This window comes from Charadrius vociferus, unplaced genomic scaffold (assembly GCF_000708025.1).
Source record: "Charadrius vociferus isolate BGI_N301 unplaced genomic scaffold, ASM70802v2 scaffold773, whole genome shotgun sequence".
Taxonomy (NCBI): Eukaryota; Metazoa; Chordata; class Aves; order Charadriiformes; family Charadriidae; genus Charadrius; species Charadrius vociferus.
This window is the reverse complement of record NW_009647799.1, coordinates 65012-84553: the sequence shown is the minus strand read 5'-3', so window position 1 is coordinate 84553 and position 19542 is coordinate 65012. Positions and strand designations below refer to the sequence as shown.

Sequence of the window (19542 nt, the reverse complement as noted above, 5' to 3'; positions counted from 1 at the left end):
GGGGTGCCTGTGAGGGAGCTCTGAGCCGCGCTGGAAAAGGTTAGAAGTCCTCCTTTACACACAGCGCTCTCTGCAAGTTCGCGCTTTGGCAGCGTGCGTGATAAAACGGGAGCAAGGGTGAGGATTAGCACAGCCCTTGCGTAAGGGTGGCAAGCAGATTCCCTGAATTTTGTCTAGGGAATTCGGTGAAAGCTACCCCCCCATCGCCTGTGAGGGAGCTCTGAGCCGCGCTGGAAAAGGTTAGAAGTCCTCCTTTACACACAGCGCTCTCTGCAAGTTCGCGCTTTGGCAGCGTGCGTGATAAAACGGGAGCAAGGGTGAGGATTAGCACAGCCCTTGCGTAAGGGTGGCAAGCAGATTCCCTGAATTTTGTCTAGGGAATTCGGTGAAAGCTACCCCCCCATCCCAGAAGTTGTTGCTCTGAGTGAAACACCCAAACTCCACGTAGGAACTATAATGCCTAGTTCTCATCTTGCAACAGTGATAAATATTTCTACCCATCTGTATTGTAATACTATGTTAAAAAAACATAAGCAAGAGACAGTTCTCTACTGATTTGTTAAATGCAATGACAGTATCGTATGAGACAGCAAATTAAGTATTAGAACGTTGTATTCCTACTGTAATATTTTTTGTATTGAAGAAGTACCAAGAGAAGCAATGATATCAATACAAACCCAGAAGCAACAGTTTGTTTCCTGCTACAAAAGACTTAAGAAATAAAATTAACTAGTACTGTGCCTTTCGTATTGCTTCATGCTTATTGTTTGTTATTTTTTCCCAGAGTTTTGATTAAAACTTTTATTCATCTGCTGAAACCCTTTCTCTAAGGAGAAACTTGAAGTTTATATTTACAATGATTTCCCTAAAATGATGGAGGGAGTTTCCTGTGTCCCTTATTCAATAGTTTCACAGACACTTCAAATCAATACAGGTGGCTGCAGAAAGAATTGGTCCGGCACACCAGCCCAGTTTGCTATGAATGCTTATGCTGGCCCAAGGGGAAGAAGGTGGGAGTGGGAAGTGGTGCCTAGAGGATCTTAAAAACCTGTTACTATAAATCCATAATATAGGAAAGGAAGAAGAGAGCTTGCTTGTGTTAAAAAAAAAAAACCAAAACCAAACCCTTGGTATTCTAGTTGGGTCTCTGTAAAGCAGCCTCTGACTAATCATACAGACTTTCTTCCACAAGTGAAAAATAAATAAATAAATCTACATTTTTAGAAAATACAGTTCAGGAGTTAAAAAAGAGTTAAATATGTAACAATAGCTGGGCTATGTATTTTGTTTAAAAGTCCTTTACTGTAGATAGCAGAGGTAAAATTTGATGATTTACTTCAGTCAATGCTGTATTCCCTTCCCGTCCTCTTTGGTCCTCAGTTAAGTGGAGCTGATTTAGCCAAATGCTCCAATCCTGACTTGGAGGCCCAACGGGATAGGCACAGCATAGTAACAGTAAAAAGCCGCCAATCAGTCGATACAAGATATGTGATCCTCTCTCAGTTTTGCTGATGCTTTAAGAGAGATCGTCAAAACTTAAAAGATCAATTGATCTTAAATTTATTATTTAGACATACTGTGACGTAAAATATTAAAGGTATGTAATTACTAAAAATGAATGTTATTCCTTGAGACAAAGCAGTGAAAGATTATGAAGACTTTCCTGAGTCACCGAGACAATGAAAGGCAGAAGCGCTGTGCAGTGCACGTGTGTTGGTGACACTGAGATACTTAGTTTCTCACAAGTGGGAATCATTTTCCCTTTGTAATGACTATTTGTGTGTTTGAATTCAGCTAATTAGACAGCTTGTTTAGGTGACTTTCTAAGACTTTTTTTTTTTTTTAATCTTGCTGGGTATTATTTAGGGGATAGAGATTATAATTCTTAAAAACTAGTACAAATCTTTCTATTTTAAGGATTAGGAGATTCTTTCTTTCAAGTAGAAAAAGTGTACTTTCCTAAAACTGCATTTCCCATAGTTCACAAGGGCTTTCTAGGCTGGGTCAGCTGATCTAGATTGTGAAATGTTCCTTATTTCCTGTCCAACGTTCATGGAAATGACTGGTGTGTACGAATGTCTCATCTTTCCTTCGTCAGGTGATTTAAAGGCTTTGGACCAGAATTCTGATTTAGAACAATGGCAAGAAACCGAGATGATTAACTAGCTCAGTACCTGGAAAACTGCTTCGTCTGGGGGAAAGAGATGTCGTGAAGAAGTAACATACTGCAGTCTGCTCTGTTAACTTCATGGGAAAAGGTAGAGAGAATCTTTTGTACCAGACCTTTATCTTTGGGGTTGTGACTTTTATGTTTGGGCTTTGGTTTTGCTTTTTGTTTTGTTTCGGTTTGGTTTTTTGAGTTACTGATTTTGCTGTACGTTATTTAAGAGTCACCTGTGTCTTGATTAGTTGATGGTGATGTTCTAGCAGCTGATAAGTAGCTCTAAGTAATTCTCATTTTTGAAGCTTTCTTTTATTGTTTTTGCTGTTTGTTTTTAACAGAGGTTAAGAGGAAACTTTTAAAAGAAAATAGGAGTTTTTCCAGCCTGAAGTTGACTTGGCAAGAAAACACAAAATGTCTCCTGAATCAAAAAAACTTTTCAACATAATTATTTTGGGAGTCTCATTTATGTTTATATTCACTGCTTTTCAAACATGTGGAAATATTGCGGTAGGTGTGAATTTCAAAACATGCCACATTTCAATGATAGTTATTCATCCTTTCTTGTCTTTGGTGTACTCTGATGTAAGAGTTGCTTTACTTGGGATTTTTTAATGTGCAAGACGCCTTGACATTTTGTCCCCTTTCTTTTGGTTTAGGGTTAACTAGATTAAGTTGGTTAACTGGATAATTAAGCAGTTTATTTCTTTAAGCTAGCATAGCTACATATGTAAGTGTGCCTGATTGCTTAGAAAGTAGAAAATTAAGGAGTCCGATCAAATGATTGAACTTTGAAAATAGTGTCTGTTTTGACACTTGCAATAGTTAACAATGGAATTACATTGGACCTTCCATACTTTTGATTATTCTATATAGTCCCTTTCAAAATATTTCCCTAAGCTGTTATTATTAACCATGCCTCTAGTTTTTTGTAGAGTTTTTTTCCTAATCTAACATATTTTCCTGTTCTAACAAACTAGACATTGAGGGGGAGTATGATGATAACATCTGACAAGTAGTCAGACTTCCACAATTGCTAGAACTGCCAAGTCAACTTCCATCTGATTAATTTACTGCTTTAGTATCCTGTATGTGTGCGAAAGCAAAATTGGGCATAACATAATCCAAATTTACTATTAAAAGCAGATTGTACTCTTACTACTTAAATTTTTAGAATCCTGCTGCTGACATACTGAGCCCAGATCCTCTAGCTCACTGAGCTGTTGGCGTTGCTTTCGATATTAGTTATATGCCTGAAGGACAGTTAGATTTCAACATAGCTCTTCAGCCTACAGGTCTTACAGCTTCTCTTTTCTTGCATGCAAGAAGAATCTTTTCTGGCTTCAGACATATAAATGTCCTTCACTGTGGTATAGAAATAACTGCTTAGGATGGTTTTTCTAAAAGTCATCGTGCAGCATGATAATGTACATGAGTACATAAGTACAGCCCAGTGATCTTAGAAGTTCTGCAATGAAGGCACAGCACCTCACTGAATTGGACCTGGTGATCATGAAATCCTGTAATTTATTGTCATTAAAGTTGTTACAAGTGACTTTCAATCAGGTCTGCCTGCCAATCCAACTAATTACATGGTCTCATGATCACTAATGCTGATTCAAGGGAAAAAAAAAAAGGAACAGGGAAATAATGGGAAACTGAAAAGAACGGAAACTCTTATCATAAGTTCATAGTTAGGTCAAATTAAAATTATTTTGAAACTTCTTTTTTCCTCACTTTTTAAATTAAGGTAGTTATACATATCTACCTAAGATAGGTGTTTTATGAAACAAAAAGTTTTGTGAAATATTTTAAGGTGCCTGATGAAATCATGATAGTAAGGTACTAATTACTGCTTCAAACATAGATGCTTCCCTGCCAAGTGTCTCCTTCACCTTCATTGTGGAGGTGCTGTGAGTTATAATACTTTGAATTATCTTAAGTACTTTGTAGAGTTTATTAATGATTAATTCTAACATTTAGTACTGACTTCAAACTGATGCAAGTGTTCTCAAACTGCAAGATACATGCTAATGTATTACAACATATGATTTTCTCCTCACAGCAAACTGTTATCACAAATTTAAACAACACGGATTTTCATGGCAGTGGCTACACAAGGTAATTCACACAGATCTTCTTATTACTGTGCTTCTTGCAGGGTGAAGCTAGTTATTATTCCATCTGGTAGAGATATACTTTCAAGAGATTGCAGTGTTCTGCTGACTTCACAATTTAATAACGTACTTAAAGCAGCTTAAAACATGGGCTTATCACATTCATTCCAGTTCTACTCTGAATTATTTCTAGTTGAACTACATGTCTGTTTTGCATTTTTTCTTTGTAGGGAGAAAAAACACCATATGTCATCACATTCTCAGCATTTTATCTTAGAAGGTGAAGAATGTAGAAGTTTTAAAATAAATAAAACTGCTAACTAAGGCCTTGGTTGTTTGCCCTTGTACACCTCTGTGTGTTTGTGTAGGATAGGTGGTGTGGATCAACTTCCAGGAAATACTGCAGCATAAATGTGAAAGGAGCAATCAGAAAGATGAGAAGCAAAGCCACAAAAAGCCATTCTGTTTCTTTATTTCACTGGCATAGCCAAACTCGCCAAGCATGATGAGGGACCTTTTGTACGCCAAATTAAGCTGTCATATAGGAAAACCTGGTTGATGCTTTGAAGGGTTTACTGTCTTAATTTAAACTAAAAATACAACTGGCACAAAATATATCTATAAAATGCCTGTGGCAGAAAATGAAAATGTCACCGATAGACGAATGAGACTCTGGAATATTCTCCTCCAGAAGTACTGGGCACAAACAATAACTATTGTTAAGGCACAGTTTGACAAACGCGTGTTGTAAATTACAAGGTGTGCTTGCCTGCAGTAGTTTGGAACTCTATTCAGCAATTCAGGAAACACTGTACACTCCCGTATTCCCATATGGAGTGCATGGGTGAAGGTAACAGAAGAAGGGAAGGAAATGTTTGACCATGAAAGTTATGCAGTTACTTAGGTTATGTGTGTACTTAACTTGATACTTTGGAGTCGGCTGAGTATTCTTAAATCAGTTGAACTTATGCCCTATATTTTAGCTTAAGTACTTAATCATCTTTGGTGTTTATTTATGTAGCATGTCCATTATTTATGGAGTATTCTCTGCATCAAATCTTATATCACCTTCAGTGGTTGCGATAGTAGGACCTCAACTCTCCATGGTTGTTAGTGGCATATTTTATAGGTACGTATTAATTTTGAATTTTTTTCTGCTTCCTTTGAAATCTTTTTTTCATTTTTTCATGCCAAAGGCGGCCATACCATACATGAAATTGTACTGGCTAAGGCACGCAACTGTCTGTGTCAGTACATGTGTAACTGCATAGTAGTTCAGCATACGTAGACAGAGCGTGTTTTTTCCACAGCATTTCCCAACTTTGCTGACTGTGGAGTCCAGGTTATGGTCTGAGATTAATGGACTATATAAAAAAAAAAAATTACATGCTTAGTGGAGTAAAAAGATTACCTTTTTTTCACATGTGACCTTAACTATTTTTCAGTGTCACTTAAGAGAGAGCAGCTGATTTAGAAAAAGCTAAGTGAGATATCTGATTGTTAAAGAGCATTGTCCACTTTAAGTCTATGTTCAATAAGCTGATCTGTTCTGTTCTAGCTTATACATTGCAGTTTTTATCCAACCTGCTACATGGTCTTTCTACACTGCTTCTGTTTTTATTGGGATTGCAGCTGCTGGTAAGCATTGTTTTTACTCTGTTTACTATTCTTTGCTACATTTGAACATATGTCTAAAATGTTTTTATTTCCTGAGCAATATATTCTATATATTTCAGTACTCTGGACGGCACAGGGAAATTGCTTGACTGTAAATTCTGATGAAAACACCATTGGAAGGAACAGTGGAGTATTTTGGGCACTCTTACAGTCCAGGTAAGTTTTATTTGTTAATGTTTTTTTCAGTTGTGTACACATTCTACGTTTTATGTTTTTTGAGAAGTTGGAGACTGCATCTAAAAATACCCCACTGGTACCTTGCAGTCAGAGAAGCGGGAGGGAAGGCTGGAAGCAACATTGCTGTTTTGCATTATAGAACAATGAATGAAAGTTACACATTGCAAGCCTCTGCTCCCAACATGCTAAAAAGATACATTTCTGTTAGGGGCGGATTTGACATAGGCAACAGAAATCTTGTTGATTGTGAAGGACTGTGCTAATTTGTGTCAGGATCCTGAGTGCACTAATAAGCCCTAATGGCCTTGAACAGCCTCACCTGGCACCTCCACCACACCCTTCCCATGTGCCCATGGGACCAGGAACCCCATTTAAACTAAGCCCTGGGCTTTCCCTTCTTCTAGAGCTATGTTGGAGGAATGCCTGGCTCTGGCTTTTGTTGGTCTTAGCTGATGAGGTACCTCCTCTGTTGGATGTCTTATGCTCCTTGGCCCTTAGCCCTCTTTCTCTGAGGGAGCAGCTGGACATTGCTGACAACCTGAAGTGAAGATACTAAAGTTGGATCTGGTGGTCAGAAGTGAGAAAAGAGGTTTTGTTGTTAATAGTTCCCTAATGTTAAGTTTCAAGTGTTGCATCAACTGAAAAAGTCAACAAAAGGCTTGGCGTTGAGACAGGTAGTGGATGCTGTTTTGCTGCCATTGACTATTTTGTGCAGCTATGGTTTATGCCTTTTTGGAGAGTGTAGTGTAATTAGGGTATAGGGAAAAGTAATGAAAACGCACAAGAAGATAGAGCGGCTGACTTGAAGAGAGACTGAAAATGCTGGGACTCTTTCCTTTGGAGAAACAGCCTCTGAGGAGGATTATACTGATGGGTTACTAAAACACGAAGGTAGCAGGAGAGCTGAATGTAGGACTGTTGCTCACCAAATGCTGCTGCACTAGAACTTGGGTCACTTGGTGAAACTAGAAGAGGATTTGTTTGAAACAGAAAAGTGCTTCTTCACACAATGGGTGATTAAACTTCTCGAACTTGCTGCCACAGGAGGGTGTGAATGGTGTTGCCAAGATCAAAAAAGGGAACAAAGCAATCTATTGGCAACAGGTCCACAAATGGTTCTTGAAGAGGGATACCTTGTACCACCCCTAATACCGCAGTTCTGTATATTGGAAGATAATGAGGGGAATGAATTGCAGAAAGTGCTTAGGCTGGTGAGGCTGCACTAAATGGCTTTGCTAATGCTGTTGTGGGGACAGTATACTGGATTAGTAGAACATTGGTCTCAACCAGTGGCATACTTCTTATATCAAGTTTCAGGTTCAGGAATTAACATATTGGTATGTTACCAGAGTAGCAATTTCTGCAAACACAATTAATTGTGTGTTTTATAGTGAGTAAAGTGCGTGATTTTGTATGAGGACTCTGAGGCTGTTTTGAATCTCTATTCGTTCAGAATTACTGTATTTCAGGAAACTGTAGGTAGGAACACAGAATTTCCATGAAGCTGTTAACAACTGATTTAGCATTGCTGGGGCAATGCTTCAAGCAAGACACGGGGCTTTTCTAAGGAAGTATTACAAAATCATCTCCACAAATACAGCAGCTTTCTAACCTATACCCTTCCAAAATTAGAGTGAGGCAACTTAGATGCAGATTTCCTCATTTTTGCTACCCCCTTGTGTTTTAATTCTTGAAAATGAATAGCCAGCATTATGGGGAAGAATCCTCTGCTGTGTTTGAAGCTTTATATAGAGTAAGCAGTTTGCGTGTAGAGTGCCTAGTGTCTTTATTTTTTTTCACAATTGCACAGTACTGTTTTTTGCGTAGAATAGTGTTATTGTGATGCTACAACCTTAATCTTACTACAGAGTGCTGTTCACCTTTGCTGTCCTTTTTGTTTACAGCTTGTTTTTTGGAAACCTCTATATATACTTCGCTTGGCAAGGGAAAACTCACATATCAGGTGGGTATTGCTTGTTTATATAGGAGGCCATCCTTTAAAGTGTGGTAGCATGACTAAACAGATGAAATAATGAACTGGAAAGTGGCAAGAAAATTACACGATAGCAGACAATTTTTTTTCAATTTATTGTTAGATAGACTATTTTTGGAATATGGTTTTGATTCAGTGTTCTACAGTACTCATGGCCCTTGTATTATGTATGTTGTTTTCCTGCACGCAATGTACTTTAAGTACCTTCTTTTAGGATGTTGTCTATGAAATTCTTCAGAATGCTAGCTTAGAATAAGGTTTTCCACTATAGTTGCTCTGAGTTTTTGACCTGTGCAGACACGCTTGTGCCAAAATATGGATATCTGGGGGAAAGGTACTCTGGAATGTCTGTATGTTTAATATACATGCTGTCCCATTCCAAAGTAAGTTTCTGGTGTAGATCGTCCTTCCAAATCAGATTGGAGACTGATTTAACCTGTGAAATAAAGGAAAACTGTCCCAGTTCACTCCATGGCTGCATTAATCATTGTGCTGGCACAAAGTAGTGTAGGAAGACAGAGATCAAGATGTGCAGCTGGACTGAGAGTGGGCTGCTGCTGCTTCTTAAACTGGCAGCCGTGCTGGAAGTGTGTAAAGAACTCAGTCTTCCTTTCTTGGCATGAAAACTAACTTCCTAGTGGGATTGTAATTAGTACTGTAGTTTTTTTGTTTAATATTGTGCTAGACTGGTAAATAGCAGGAATTAATGAACAGTGGACTTCTTAATATTCTTAAGAAGCTGAGTAGTGGTTGAAAGTGATTTTTTAAAGCACAGATTTCTGGCAAATGTTTAAGCAAGGCAAGGTGGGTAAGTGTATCACCTAATAAAATGGCAATGGTGAAAGTAGAGCAAAATGATTAAGATTTTAATTATAAAAAAAAAAGTATTGCTAGAAACACAAGATTTTGTACATAAACAGGGTCAATTGTCCTGTTCTATAGTGACTATGAAAGTTTTCTTTATTGTAGTCTTAAAGTAAAACATCTACTGGAATGCTCGGTTCTTTTAACATTCAAAAGATGAGGATACTTTTGCTGTAGTCAATCAGGAATAAGATGTTGACTTCTAAATGGTGATGATCAGGCTTCAGAAATGCTGCCCTGTTGAGATGAATAGTCCACTTCGTGCCTCTGCTAGATCAGTCTTTCCAGGTTCTCCACAGACATGGGCTTGGTCTAGCACAGGTTCATTTTTTAAAGATCATCTTTCACATTCCTTCACCTATAACAAAGGTTTACATATTATTGAAAGTATTGGAGATGCTTTGAACCTGATGGGTCTGAAATTCTGTGGTTTCTAAATTTCATTCCCCTTGCTAACCACAAAATAGAGCAATTAACTGTAAGGGAGTTTTACTGTTACTTTTTTACTGTTACATCTTAATATGTATTGAGGCTCCTCTTGATTAAAAAATGTTGATACCAGATGATTTGGCGATGTTTAAAAATCAATTCCTCCTTCCTTTTACTTCCTATGTAAAAAATATTACAGGCATTTCAAGGTGAAGCACATATTATCTTTGATATGTAATAATGCAGAGATTTTTAATTGATGTAGAACAATTTTATGTTTGCCTTTAAGCTAAAGGGGAAGTAAATACAAGTGTAGGCCATATCTTCAGAATCGTACGCTAGTTCAGTCACAACTATTAGATGGTTTTTGGTGCTCTTTATCCCCCCTCCCCCCCGCTTAATATTTGTGAATGGGAGTGGCTTTTGTATTACAGATTTGCCTGTGCCAGACAAGTTGATTAGTGCAGCAGCTCTGCTGCATAGGGCAGCAATTCCCTTCCTCCAGCTGCGGAGTGTATGTTGTGTCAGCGAGGTTTCAGGGGTTTGTACTTTACAAGCCTACCAGTTTATGACATTACAGCACTAATATTTCTGATGCTGGTAAAGAGCTTTTTTTGAAGGGTTTTGGGATGGTTTGCTATGTCCACTCTGAATTATATAAGTCTTGAGAGATGTACTTTCTTTTGCTAATAATTTATTTTAATTGGCTCCTCCTTGGTCATAGCCTTTGCATGGCAGAAAATGCGAGTGACACTGTTAATTATGCCGATATTTTATTGGCATCATAAAACTGAGACAGGAATTTGCCAGCAGCTGGGTACCTTTTGCTCCACGTGAAAGGTAAGTTAGAAAATTAGTATGCGTTTTAAACACTTACGTAGTATGTGTTAGTTCTTGGAAGGTAGTTGAATTGGTTTGAATTGCTTTTGCACATCTGGTTATGACTCTTGTTTGTTTTTCCACAGAGAGTGATCGCAGAACTGTCTTCATTGCTCTGACTGTTATCAGTCTTGTGGGCACAGTTCTGTTCTTTCTGATTAGGAAACAAGAGGACACAAAAGCTCCAGGGGAGGAAGATTCTACTAATGAAATCCTGGGGGACAGCTCGTAAGTGCTCGTGGCAATAACATATTGTCGCATGTACTTGTTTGTGCTCCTGCTCTTCAATGGAACATCATTCATTTGCCCTCTGAACTGGACATATAAATGTTATGAACAACCTGTAAAATGTACAGATTTAATAGAAAAGTGTCTGCACCCTAACAAGCGATAATTAATGCTCTTTATATAACGTGTTCTCAAGGGTGGAGTGCAGTACTGCACCCTAAGTTTTTCCACTAATGAGTAAGTGCCTTTGGAAAGATAGCATTTACCTCCTTCCTCCACTGATTATTATTAGACAAGTATCTGCCTTTCATAGTCTGTTTTGCCCTTATCAGCCCAGTTTAAAGGCTGGAATAAGCAGAAATTACTCCCTTTTTATAGGTTATCTTTTAGATACTGAAACATGTTTTTCATATCTTCTCTAAATATATATATGCCACCCTGATAAATACATTAGAAGTGTATAGGTACATAGATTTGGTACAGTTTTGCCTGAGGTATCAGTTTAAATATTTTTGCTTTTTTTAAAGAACAATGAAAATGTTAGAATGTCAGTATGTATGCCAGTGAAAAAATGGTCAAAGTTAAAAATGCTCAGAAGAAAGACTGTATTGAGCAGGTTAATTTTTTAATGGCGTTCACTAGCCCCGAAAGCAAATAAATGTTGTAGTTAGTAGTTTAGATTCTCAGAATCTTTAAATAATATTCTAGTATATTTCAGTATATAATGCTGGGCTAGAAAATGTACAGAAAATTTGAAAAATTAAGCTGCCTTCCAGCATAGCGATACAACGTGGTTATTCTTTTCCCATTTTGACTGAGTCGTTCGTTTATCCAGGTCTGCACAAAACAAAATGACGAGAGCAGTGGCTGCCTTCAGTAAGTACTGTTTCACACAAAAGTTGTTTCAAAAAATCCTGATGTATCCTTTCCAGCTCTCCGTGATTCTGCTGATAATGTGATCATGTACAAATCACTTAAAACAAAAATTTGTGGACAAATAAGGTCTTAAGAATGCATTTCAGTTATTCCATTTCAAATATAGATCTTCAGGGACGGCGTGCTTGGAAAACTGACTCCCAGCTGGCAATGGTTTTCAGCCCAGAGATGACAGTTCATACAGGGACACCGGACTGATGAATTTTGAGCCGGATAGGAATTCAGTTGTCTATGCTAACATTTGTGATTTTGAGCCGAGGGAAAAATCAGACTAGATGATCTCTAGAGGTCCCTTCCAACTCTGAAAAAAATTCCATGAAAATGGGGCTCGCAGCTTGAAAATCTTGGGAGCCACTGAACTAATGTGTGGGCAAATTACTGTTGATGTGTGATTAGTGTGAGCTTGCTGTCTGCGCTTCAGAAGTGCTCCTTTCAGGTGATGGTATCATACAAACAAAGCTTGACTACAAGCCAAGAAGGTGAAGCAGACTTCACTTCAATTACATACTAGTATAGTCCAGGAGTACTTCCTTGATGTCCTTTCAGATCCAAGCTATTTCACAATAGCTTTCTTCTGTAGATGAGCTCCAGAAGAACAGGTCACCGCTTGAGAAAGCTAGTGCATGGAAGTTTAAAGGAAGAAAAATAATCACTAACATAACAAGATAATGGAGAAGTTACATGTTGTTTTATTTTGTCACCAAATGATACCACTTAAAACCAACAAATTTGAACTGGAGCATCTGCAGTTGATGTGGTCTGCCTCTGACTGTTAAGTTTGTTTTGAGAATGTGAGAACCTTCACTGAGAATTTATTTATCCTTTTGGGACACAATCACCATGAACTGAGAGTACAAGACGCAATGAGCAGAAAATTGTCTGCTAATTGAAAACTGTATATCCCCTCTTTAATATTTCCCCCTGGCATTTCTTATGAAAAGACTTCAGATCACAGCGTTTATTTTAAAGGGCAGGTGAGGGTTGGTTTGTTTAGCATTCTGTTTATTGTAATAAAGTCACAGTTTGCATAATTTTATCCTATTTTTGCTTTAAGCAAAGAGCAAAAGACAGTTTAGATTCTCTAAATAGCATTATCAGAAGTTTACATTAATTTCCATTATTATGTCTTTACAGAGAAATCTATAAAGCTGAGCTTCACCAAAGAGATTATGCTTCTCAGTGTTACAACAGCCTACACAGGTATGAAGCAAGCAGAGCGTATAATCATGTAGCAGTGTCAGGGCATTGTTTGGAATTTTAACCCCAGAGCAGGATTGCAATTCTGTATCTCTGCAAACATAACTTGAGTTTTTCAATTAACTTTGAATGAGTTAGTCACTTAAGACATTTGTGTTCTCCAAAGTGTTTCTGTATAGGAGGAGGAGTGCGCCTGAATCTGCAAATACTGACAGATGTAGTAATGTTTGGTTCAGTACAGTCCTGCGTCACCCAAACTAAGGGTTAGGGAGAGTTTTCGTAACTGGTTTTTGTGTGATTTGGCATTACACTATCAATAGATTGTAGGTGGTTTAATGCAATTGCATTGCATTTGAATTAAAATTACTGTTGTGGAATATACTTTCAGTGTCCCCTCCATTGAGACGTGGGAAATTACTAGCAGTCTTCATTTTAGTCTTGGTTCTATTGGGAAAAAGTTCAGCCATTTTCAACTATTTTTGTCATTAGTACTTGCTGTGGCAAGAGCTCTCTTTCTTTTTAGCAACTGTAGTTAAGCCTCGTCTGCTATTGTTAGATGAAGGTATGAGTTGTAAAATAAAAATACACTTATTTTTGCCATATACTAAAGTGATTCTTCTACAAAAATACTATAAAATGTTAAAAATGTTACTGGGACACTTTAATGGATTTGGTGTGGGGGGTGTTCTTGATCCTTATTTGGCTTCAGATGTAGTTCTGTTTATTATCAAATTAAGTTTTAGGAAGAATAGATGCATCTTCAGAACCTCAGCTCTAAGTCACCATTACGAAGAATTGTTCTTAGCTCTTGTAGGTCACAAGGAACTTAGATGTGAGCAAACTATAAACAGTGCCATAACATCTGCTGAAGCTTCTGGAGAGGAATAGCAGTAGTAGCTATGAATTCAGCTTGCACCAGCCACTAATTCGAGTTAGCTGCTTCACAGCATCTTCAGTGTTGTTACCCAAATTACCTAACTTGCATTCCTCTTAGATGTTTAGTGCAATGGGAATGTGAAGCAAGATAACAAGGGGAGGGAGTGAATCAGGTGTTGCCTGATTAATCTGAAATTTAGGTTTTTTTCCTGCTACCTATAAAAACCATCAGTCTAGCTTGGAAAAAATATCTGCTGCCATCTGGTGGCTCTTGGTCAGTATTGCCACCTTATGTACGAAAATACAAAGTCCCATAAGGCCAACAGTCAGCACAAGCTTTTATTTCAGAGACTGATGGGTGGATTATTAAGACTGCTCAAAGTTCACCGCTCTTTGAAGCTATGCAGTTCATATACCGTGTTCAGTAGCCTACTACGTGTAGACCAGAGTATGGTGTACCTTATTTTTGCAGTAGCAAAATGCAAAGGAGGTAAATTAGAAACAGTTCTATTTTTGAACTGTGTTTCTTTGTTTAGGCATAACAATTTGCATTATTTTAAATAAAATTTCTATCAGGGAACTGCTATTTTTACACTGATGGTTGCTTATTGTTAAAGGAGAAGCTGTTGCCAGAGCATTCACACCACATTCAAGGAGTCGCACACACAGCACCTGCGTCGGTCACTGCTCGGACCAGGGTCCCTTCGCAGCGGGTGACTGCAGTGAGCCAACGTGTGCGTCTTCCGACTCCTCACGCACACACTCTTGGAGTGCGCTCCCTCTATCTTCAGGCTCAACCCTAGGTTTGCCGCAGCAGTCAGGTGTCAGATTTAATAAAAATGCATAGTTTAATTGAAAGGTACAGCAGCAGGATTAGCTCAGGCTGGGTGCCTCCAGAGAGGGATGCAGAACAAAGAAATCCCTGGGCAATGATACCCTTGTGATCTATACACCCGCCCCTCACGCACTGTTCACACCTCTTTAGTCCAATGGTGACTTCTGGTCTGGGGTCTTCTAACACCTCCTTGGATTCTCTCTGTGTGTCCAGGCAGGATGACCATTGACTGTTTTTTATCTTGTTGATTTGCAGTCTCTGCTGATGGTTGTAGCCTCTTTATCTTCTGCTTTGCCCTCCTTGTGTACCTGTGCTCACTGGCAGAGCATGGGGAACTGAAAAGTCCCAGACTTAGGGAAAAACACTTCCAAAACATCAGTGTGTTATTGACGCTTTCCTCATACTAAAGGAGTAAACACAGCAATTCCAATTAAAGCTTACTTATGTAGGTTAAACAATTAACATCTCTCAACACTTACAGTCATGCTAATTGGACTCCGCTGTGACACCTTTCCTCACAGTAGTGGCAGCAGAAAGAGTTTAGGCAAATAGCAGTTGTTTTTCCTCAGTTTTAGTTTGTTATGTATAGAAAAGTAGCAGCCCATTTTAGGAATCTTACTCTTTTGGTATTTGGAGGTGCAGGGAGTCTTTTAGGAATGCCATAACTTGGTGGGAAAACCATACGCTTGACGTTCCAAAGTTCTTGAAAAGCAGAAATATAAACTGTATGTAGAGATTGTGTCAATAGAAGCAGTACTGAACCAAAGGTCTTGTGAGAGTGATTAGTGACACAGTGTTTTTTTTCTAATATAGTTTTTGTAAGCTGGCATAGGAGCATATCGTAATTACATAGTTTAAAATTCCCTAATTGCTTCTACTATATGTACCTCATTTAAATATATGTAGCTGAAAGGTATTTGAGGGGAAAAAACAGCCTTTAAACATGAAGAGTTATAGTAACTTTCATAATAGTTCATTATCAGTTTTGTTTGGTTTATTTCAAAGGTTTGGAATTAACGTTCTTTTCTGGAGTATATGGAACATGTATTGGTGCTGTGAATAGGTTTGGCAGTGAAGAGAAGAGCCTTATTGGACTCTCTGGTATTTTTATTGGTGTTGGAGAAATTTTAGGTGAGTCTAAATTTACTACCTTATAGAAAAAAAAAAAGGATTAAGATGATGTAGTTACTCAAAATGGTTGGGGTTTTTTTTTGTATTTTAATGAATAGTGTCTTTCAAGCTTTCAGCAATGATTATGTAAACAAAAAATGAAAGAAATAAAATTGTAGATGTTGTTCCTTATTGCACTGTGAATTATACATTACATGGTGTAAAGTGAATTCAGATTAGGATGTGAAATACAGATGGCTATGAAATACGTAAGACAATGAGAGAAACACTAGGCTACAATGTTATTGGGGAATCTTCAGCATTTTGATATTCTATTTTTAATAGTATTCTGTTTACATTTTTATTATTAAGTGATGTAACTATTTTAAATTTATTAAAAAATATTACGCTAAAGATTTCTTTCTTTAAGAAAGCTAGGTTGTATTAAATGAGATCTGATATTTGGATAAAATGGAATTCAGGTAATGTTCATTAAGTAATTTTACTTTTTTACTCAAATACTGCATTAAAAAAAAAAACAAACAACAAACCCTAGCAACACAACAAACAACCCACAAAAAACCCCCAACCACTGTCTTTGTTCAGTATCAACTCGTGGCCATAGAGATGCATGTTTTTGCTATTAAAAGAGCTAAGCACAAGGTCATCCATTTTCACTTAGTACTGTTGCAATACTGGAGGAAACAGTGGTTGCTGGAAAAATATTTCCAAAAAGTTTCAGTTTCTTCATTGACAATCATCTGAGAAATCTCCTGCCTGCCTTTCCCAGACGTCTCTAGCAACCCAAAAGTTCTGTCATCTTCCAAACGGGGCTGGCAGGTCTGGCAAACTCCTTGGGACTGTTTTTGTGTCTGTCAATCTTCTGGTTATCCAATACGGAGAATCTTATAATCTCAGGTTTCAGCTTTTTTGTGTGTGTGTATTTTAGGTTTGGTTCTGTTCTTTACATCTTCAGTTCTGATTTAATTATCCAATCTTTTCCACTCATACAGGTGGAGGAATCTTTGGTTTATTGAGCAAGAATAATCGCTTTGGCAGGAACCCTGTTGTGATGCTAGGCATCGTTGTCCATTTCATTGCCTTTTATTTAATTTTTTTCAATATGCCAAATGATGCCCCTATCGCTCCTATGGAAGGAACAGATCATGTTGCTTATATGATTCCAAGGTATGTAAACATCTTTCTTTGGCTCGTGTAAGTCAAGATGTATATAAACAGATTGTTCCTCTAACAGAAAATTCTTTGAAGCTGCTTTTCTGTGTAGTGACTAACTCCATAGAAAAAGCTTTCAGGAATTCTGTTTTTATTAAAGGCAGATATTCTACCAGTGTGCACTCAATTTAGGAACTTAAATGGCATAAGAATAAAAGGCACGAGGATGTTTGGTAGCAATTCTGTCACTTGAGAACTGACATTCCTGACATGTAGTACAATAGTGAGATCAGCAACTATTGTACTCGGTGTCAGGAATTCAGTTTATTTTAAAGCAGTGTTGGGCTCAGTTTTACTACCGCGCGGAGCACCAGCCTTGCACTGTTGCACTGGTTTCCTAAGTCTTTGAATCCTTATTGTCGAAGTCCTCTTGATCTAATTGGAGCCATTCTGTGCCTGTCTTATTCTTCCCCTAACACTGAGTGGTATATAGGGAGCTTTCTTACCTCATCATTGCAACCTTCTTTTGGGGTTTATTTTTTGCAAATTGGTGTGAACACAGAGTTACCAGTTTGTGCAGATGCAGCCGCTAACTTGCAATTATAAGCATTTGTGCCTGTGCAGGTGACTATTCTTTATTTACCTGGAGTATTTTTCTGCAAAATGAATTGGTATTTCTCTAATATTCCTGTAGTTTTTATGAACTCGCCGTGTGTGTCTCAGCTTTTAATCACTGCCCTGTGGGCTTTGTGGCTCCAAGCACCAAAATGAGTTCTTCTAGTGGTTCTAATTCAATGCAGAATTGACTGGAGGTAATAGAAGTCTTAGCATTCAAGAAATTAAAATCTGATGAAACTATTCTTTTTGCCAAGCCAAGTGTTCCCAGTTCTTTTTCCAGTGAAATTTAAAGCCTGATAACTTTCTTCAATTCTCAGTTTCCAAATAAGTCTGCCAAAAATAGTTTCTAGATGTGTAAGCTGTTTGAATGAATGGCTTTTAAATTTGATTCATTTTCTCCTTCAGCAAAGAGGTGGCCATATTCTGCAGCTTTCTGTTGGGCCTGGGGGACAGCTGCTTTAACACCCAGCTCCTCAGTATTTTAGGATTCTTGTATTCAGAAGACAGCGCTCCTGCCTTTGCCATCTTTAAGTTTGTTCAGGTATTACACGACACAGCCTTTTGAAAGTATGACTGTTGGAATGTTATGGAAATACTGGGCTGGGTTTTTTAATGAGCAGAGAAAGGCTGTGTTGTTCCTACAGAGGGTTTCAGCCTGTTTTTTTACCTTGCACAGGAGAGAAACATTTTTAGGTAGGAGTAGCTTGATTGTATAGCTTGGTGTGATTGTATAATTGAACTGCTGTTACTTACGAGTTTTGAGGGAAGTTAGGAGCATTGAGAATTGTAGTTTAAAGTCAAAAGGCTAGTACAGTTAACCAGACTTGTTTGTTTAAATAATCATTTACAGAATTTGTTTACTCGAAGAAGTCTTTGACAGAGGGGGGTGAGTTAAAAGGAAACGAGTTGAGTGAATAGCTGAAGAGTTTGTCGATGTTGTACTGTATCACTAGGAGTTATCAGGTAGGCATGCAGACAGAAGAAGAATCAAGTAATGTTGTTTTTCTGTCCTTAAGTTGTCAGAATGTCAAAATAAATGCATCTCTGCTAGCTGGAGACTCAATGAAAAGTCTTCATACGATGTGAACACAACTGCTGTATTTTGGATAGATCACTCGCAGGCATTTATCTTGTTTGGTACTGAACTTTCCAGGTCAAGATCTGTGTTGATCAGCATTATCAGTAGAAAAACAGTGGTGCAAAGCATCGAAACTGTTCATGCAAGGTCACACCAACAGCAACTAATGCTGGGAGCAGAGGTCAGAGTGTGTCTAGTTTAAAAGACGACAGCTGTGTGCTTCAAAAAGATATTTTTTTCCTTGTGCACTGCTCCATTTTTATATCATTCTCAGTGATAGGTAAGAATTTGAGATAGGTGTGGAATATAAAGATTCTTTGTGTGAGCTCTAATGAAAATTTTACCCTTAAAGGACAGATTGCAACACTGCTTGTCAAAGCCTCTAGCTGTTATAGAATAGCTTGTGACACTGTAAAACTAGAAATAGTCTTCCGGGTTTTGTCTGAAAGCCTTGGCAGTGTTGTTCTTAGACAAGCTGTTTTCAAATACCAGAGAACTGCAATTGTGATGCTACAAACACTCTTGAGTTTTGCGTTTGCTTTCTGCAGTGAACACTTTAAATAACAAGTAAAAACTAAATCTGTTGTATATCATATCAAGACATATGTTGGGGTATAATGACGTTTTAAGATTATATAAGCATACTACTGAGTTGCATATTAAACTGTGTGCATGTCAAATTGATAATCCTTGTATAGTAATACTAGCCTGGATATCTCCACTAATAATCTTTTTATACTGTGTGTTTTCTCTCAGTCCATCTGTGCTGCAGTTGCATATTTCTACAGCAACTACGTCCTTTTGCAGTGGCAACTCCTGATCATGGTGGTTGTGGGCTTCTTTGGAACAATTACCTTCTTTACAGTGGAGTGGGAAGCAGCAGCAACTCTTGCTGCCCGTGGCTCGGACTACAGCAGCATTTGATGTAGATGCCATGCCTGGCCCAGTATACAGAAAAACACAGGAACATTTATTGTGAAGTGATGTGAGAAGGCGAAAACATCAAGGTGCTGCAGAGGTTAAAACGGAGGAAGCTACTCCTAAATCACCGTCAGTCTAACCGAATGTGAAACGTGCGAGGAAGAAGTGCCAACTATGAAAGGCTCTTTTCTTGCTTTAATCAACAGAGCGTGGTATGCATGTTCTTAAAAATCCGGTGTTAGAAATGGACGGATATGTAGAGATCTATGTATT

General features: G+C 38.0%; 1 protein-coding gene across 1 annotated transcript; it reads left to right on the top strand.

The window, feature by feature from the left end:
* Positions 1-2560: 2560 nt before the first annotated feature.
* On the top strand, positions 2561-19272 carry MFSD11 (major facilitator superfamily domain containing 11). Its single transcript, XM_009882401.1, has 13 exons — positions 2561-2671; positions 4227-4282; positions 5300-5407; positions 5837-5916; positions 6015-6111; positions 8037-8095; positions 10384-10525; positions 11361-11401; positions 12596-12661; positions 15375-15500; positions 16493-16667; positions 17676-17811; positions 19105-19272. The coding sequence occupies exons 1-13, from the start codon at positions 2576-2578 to the stop codon at positions 19270-19272; spliced, it is 1350 nt and encodes a 449-aa protein (XP_009880703.1). The 5' UTR covers positions 2561-2575.
* Positions 19273-19542: the final 270 nt, after the last annotated feature.

What these genes read in the sequence shown, in the direction of transcription:
- MFSD11 (XM_009882401.1), top strand. Translation starts at nt 2,576, where the DNA reads ATGTCTCCTGAATCAAAAAAACTTTTCAACATAATTATTTTGGGAGTC. An exon ending in CATGGCAGTGGCTACACAAG is followed by an intron (nt 4,283 to 5,299) that starts GTAATTCACACA and finishes TTATTTATGTAG; the next exon opens with CATGTCCATTATTTATGGAG. An exon ending in AGGGAAAACTCACATATCAG is followed by an intron (nt 8,096 to 10,383) that starts GTGGGTATTGCT and finishes GTTTTTCCACAG; the next exon opens with AGAGTGATCGCAGAACTGTC.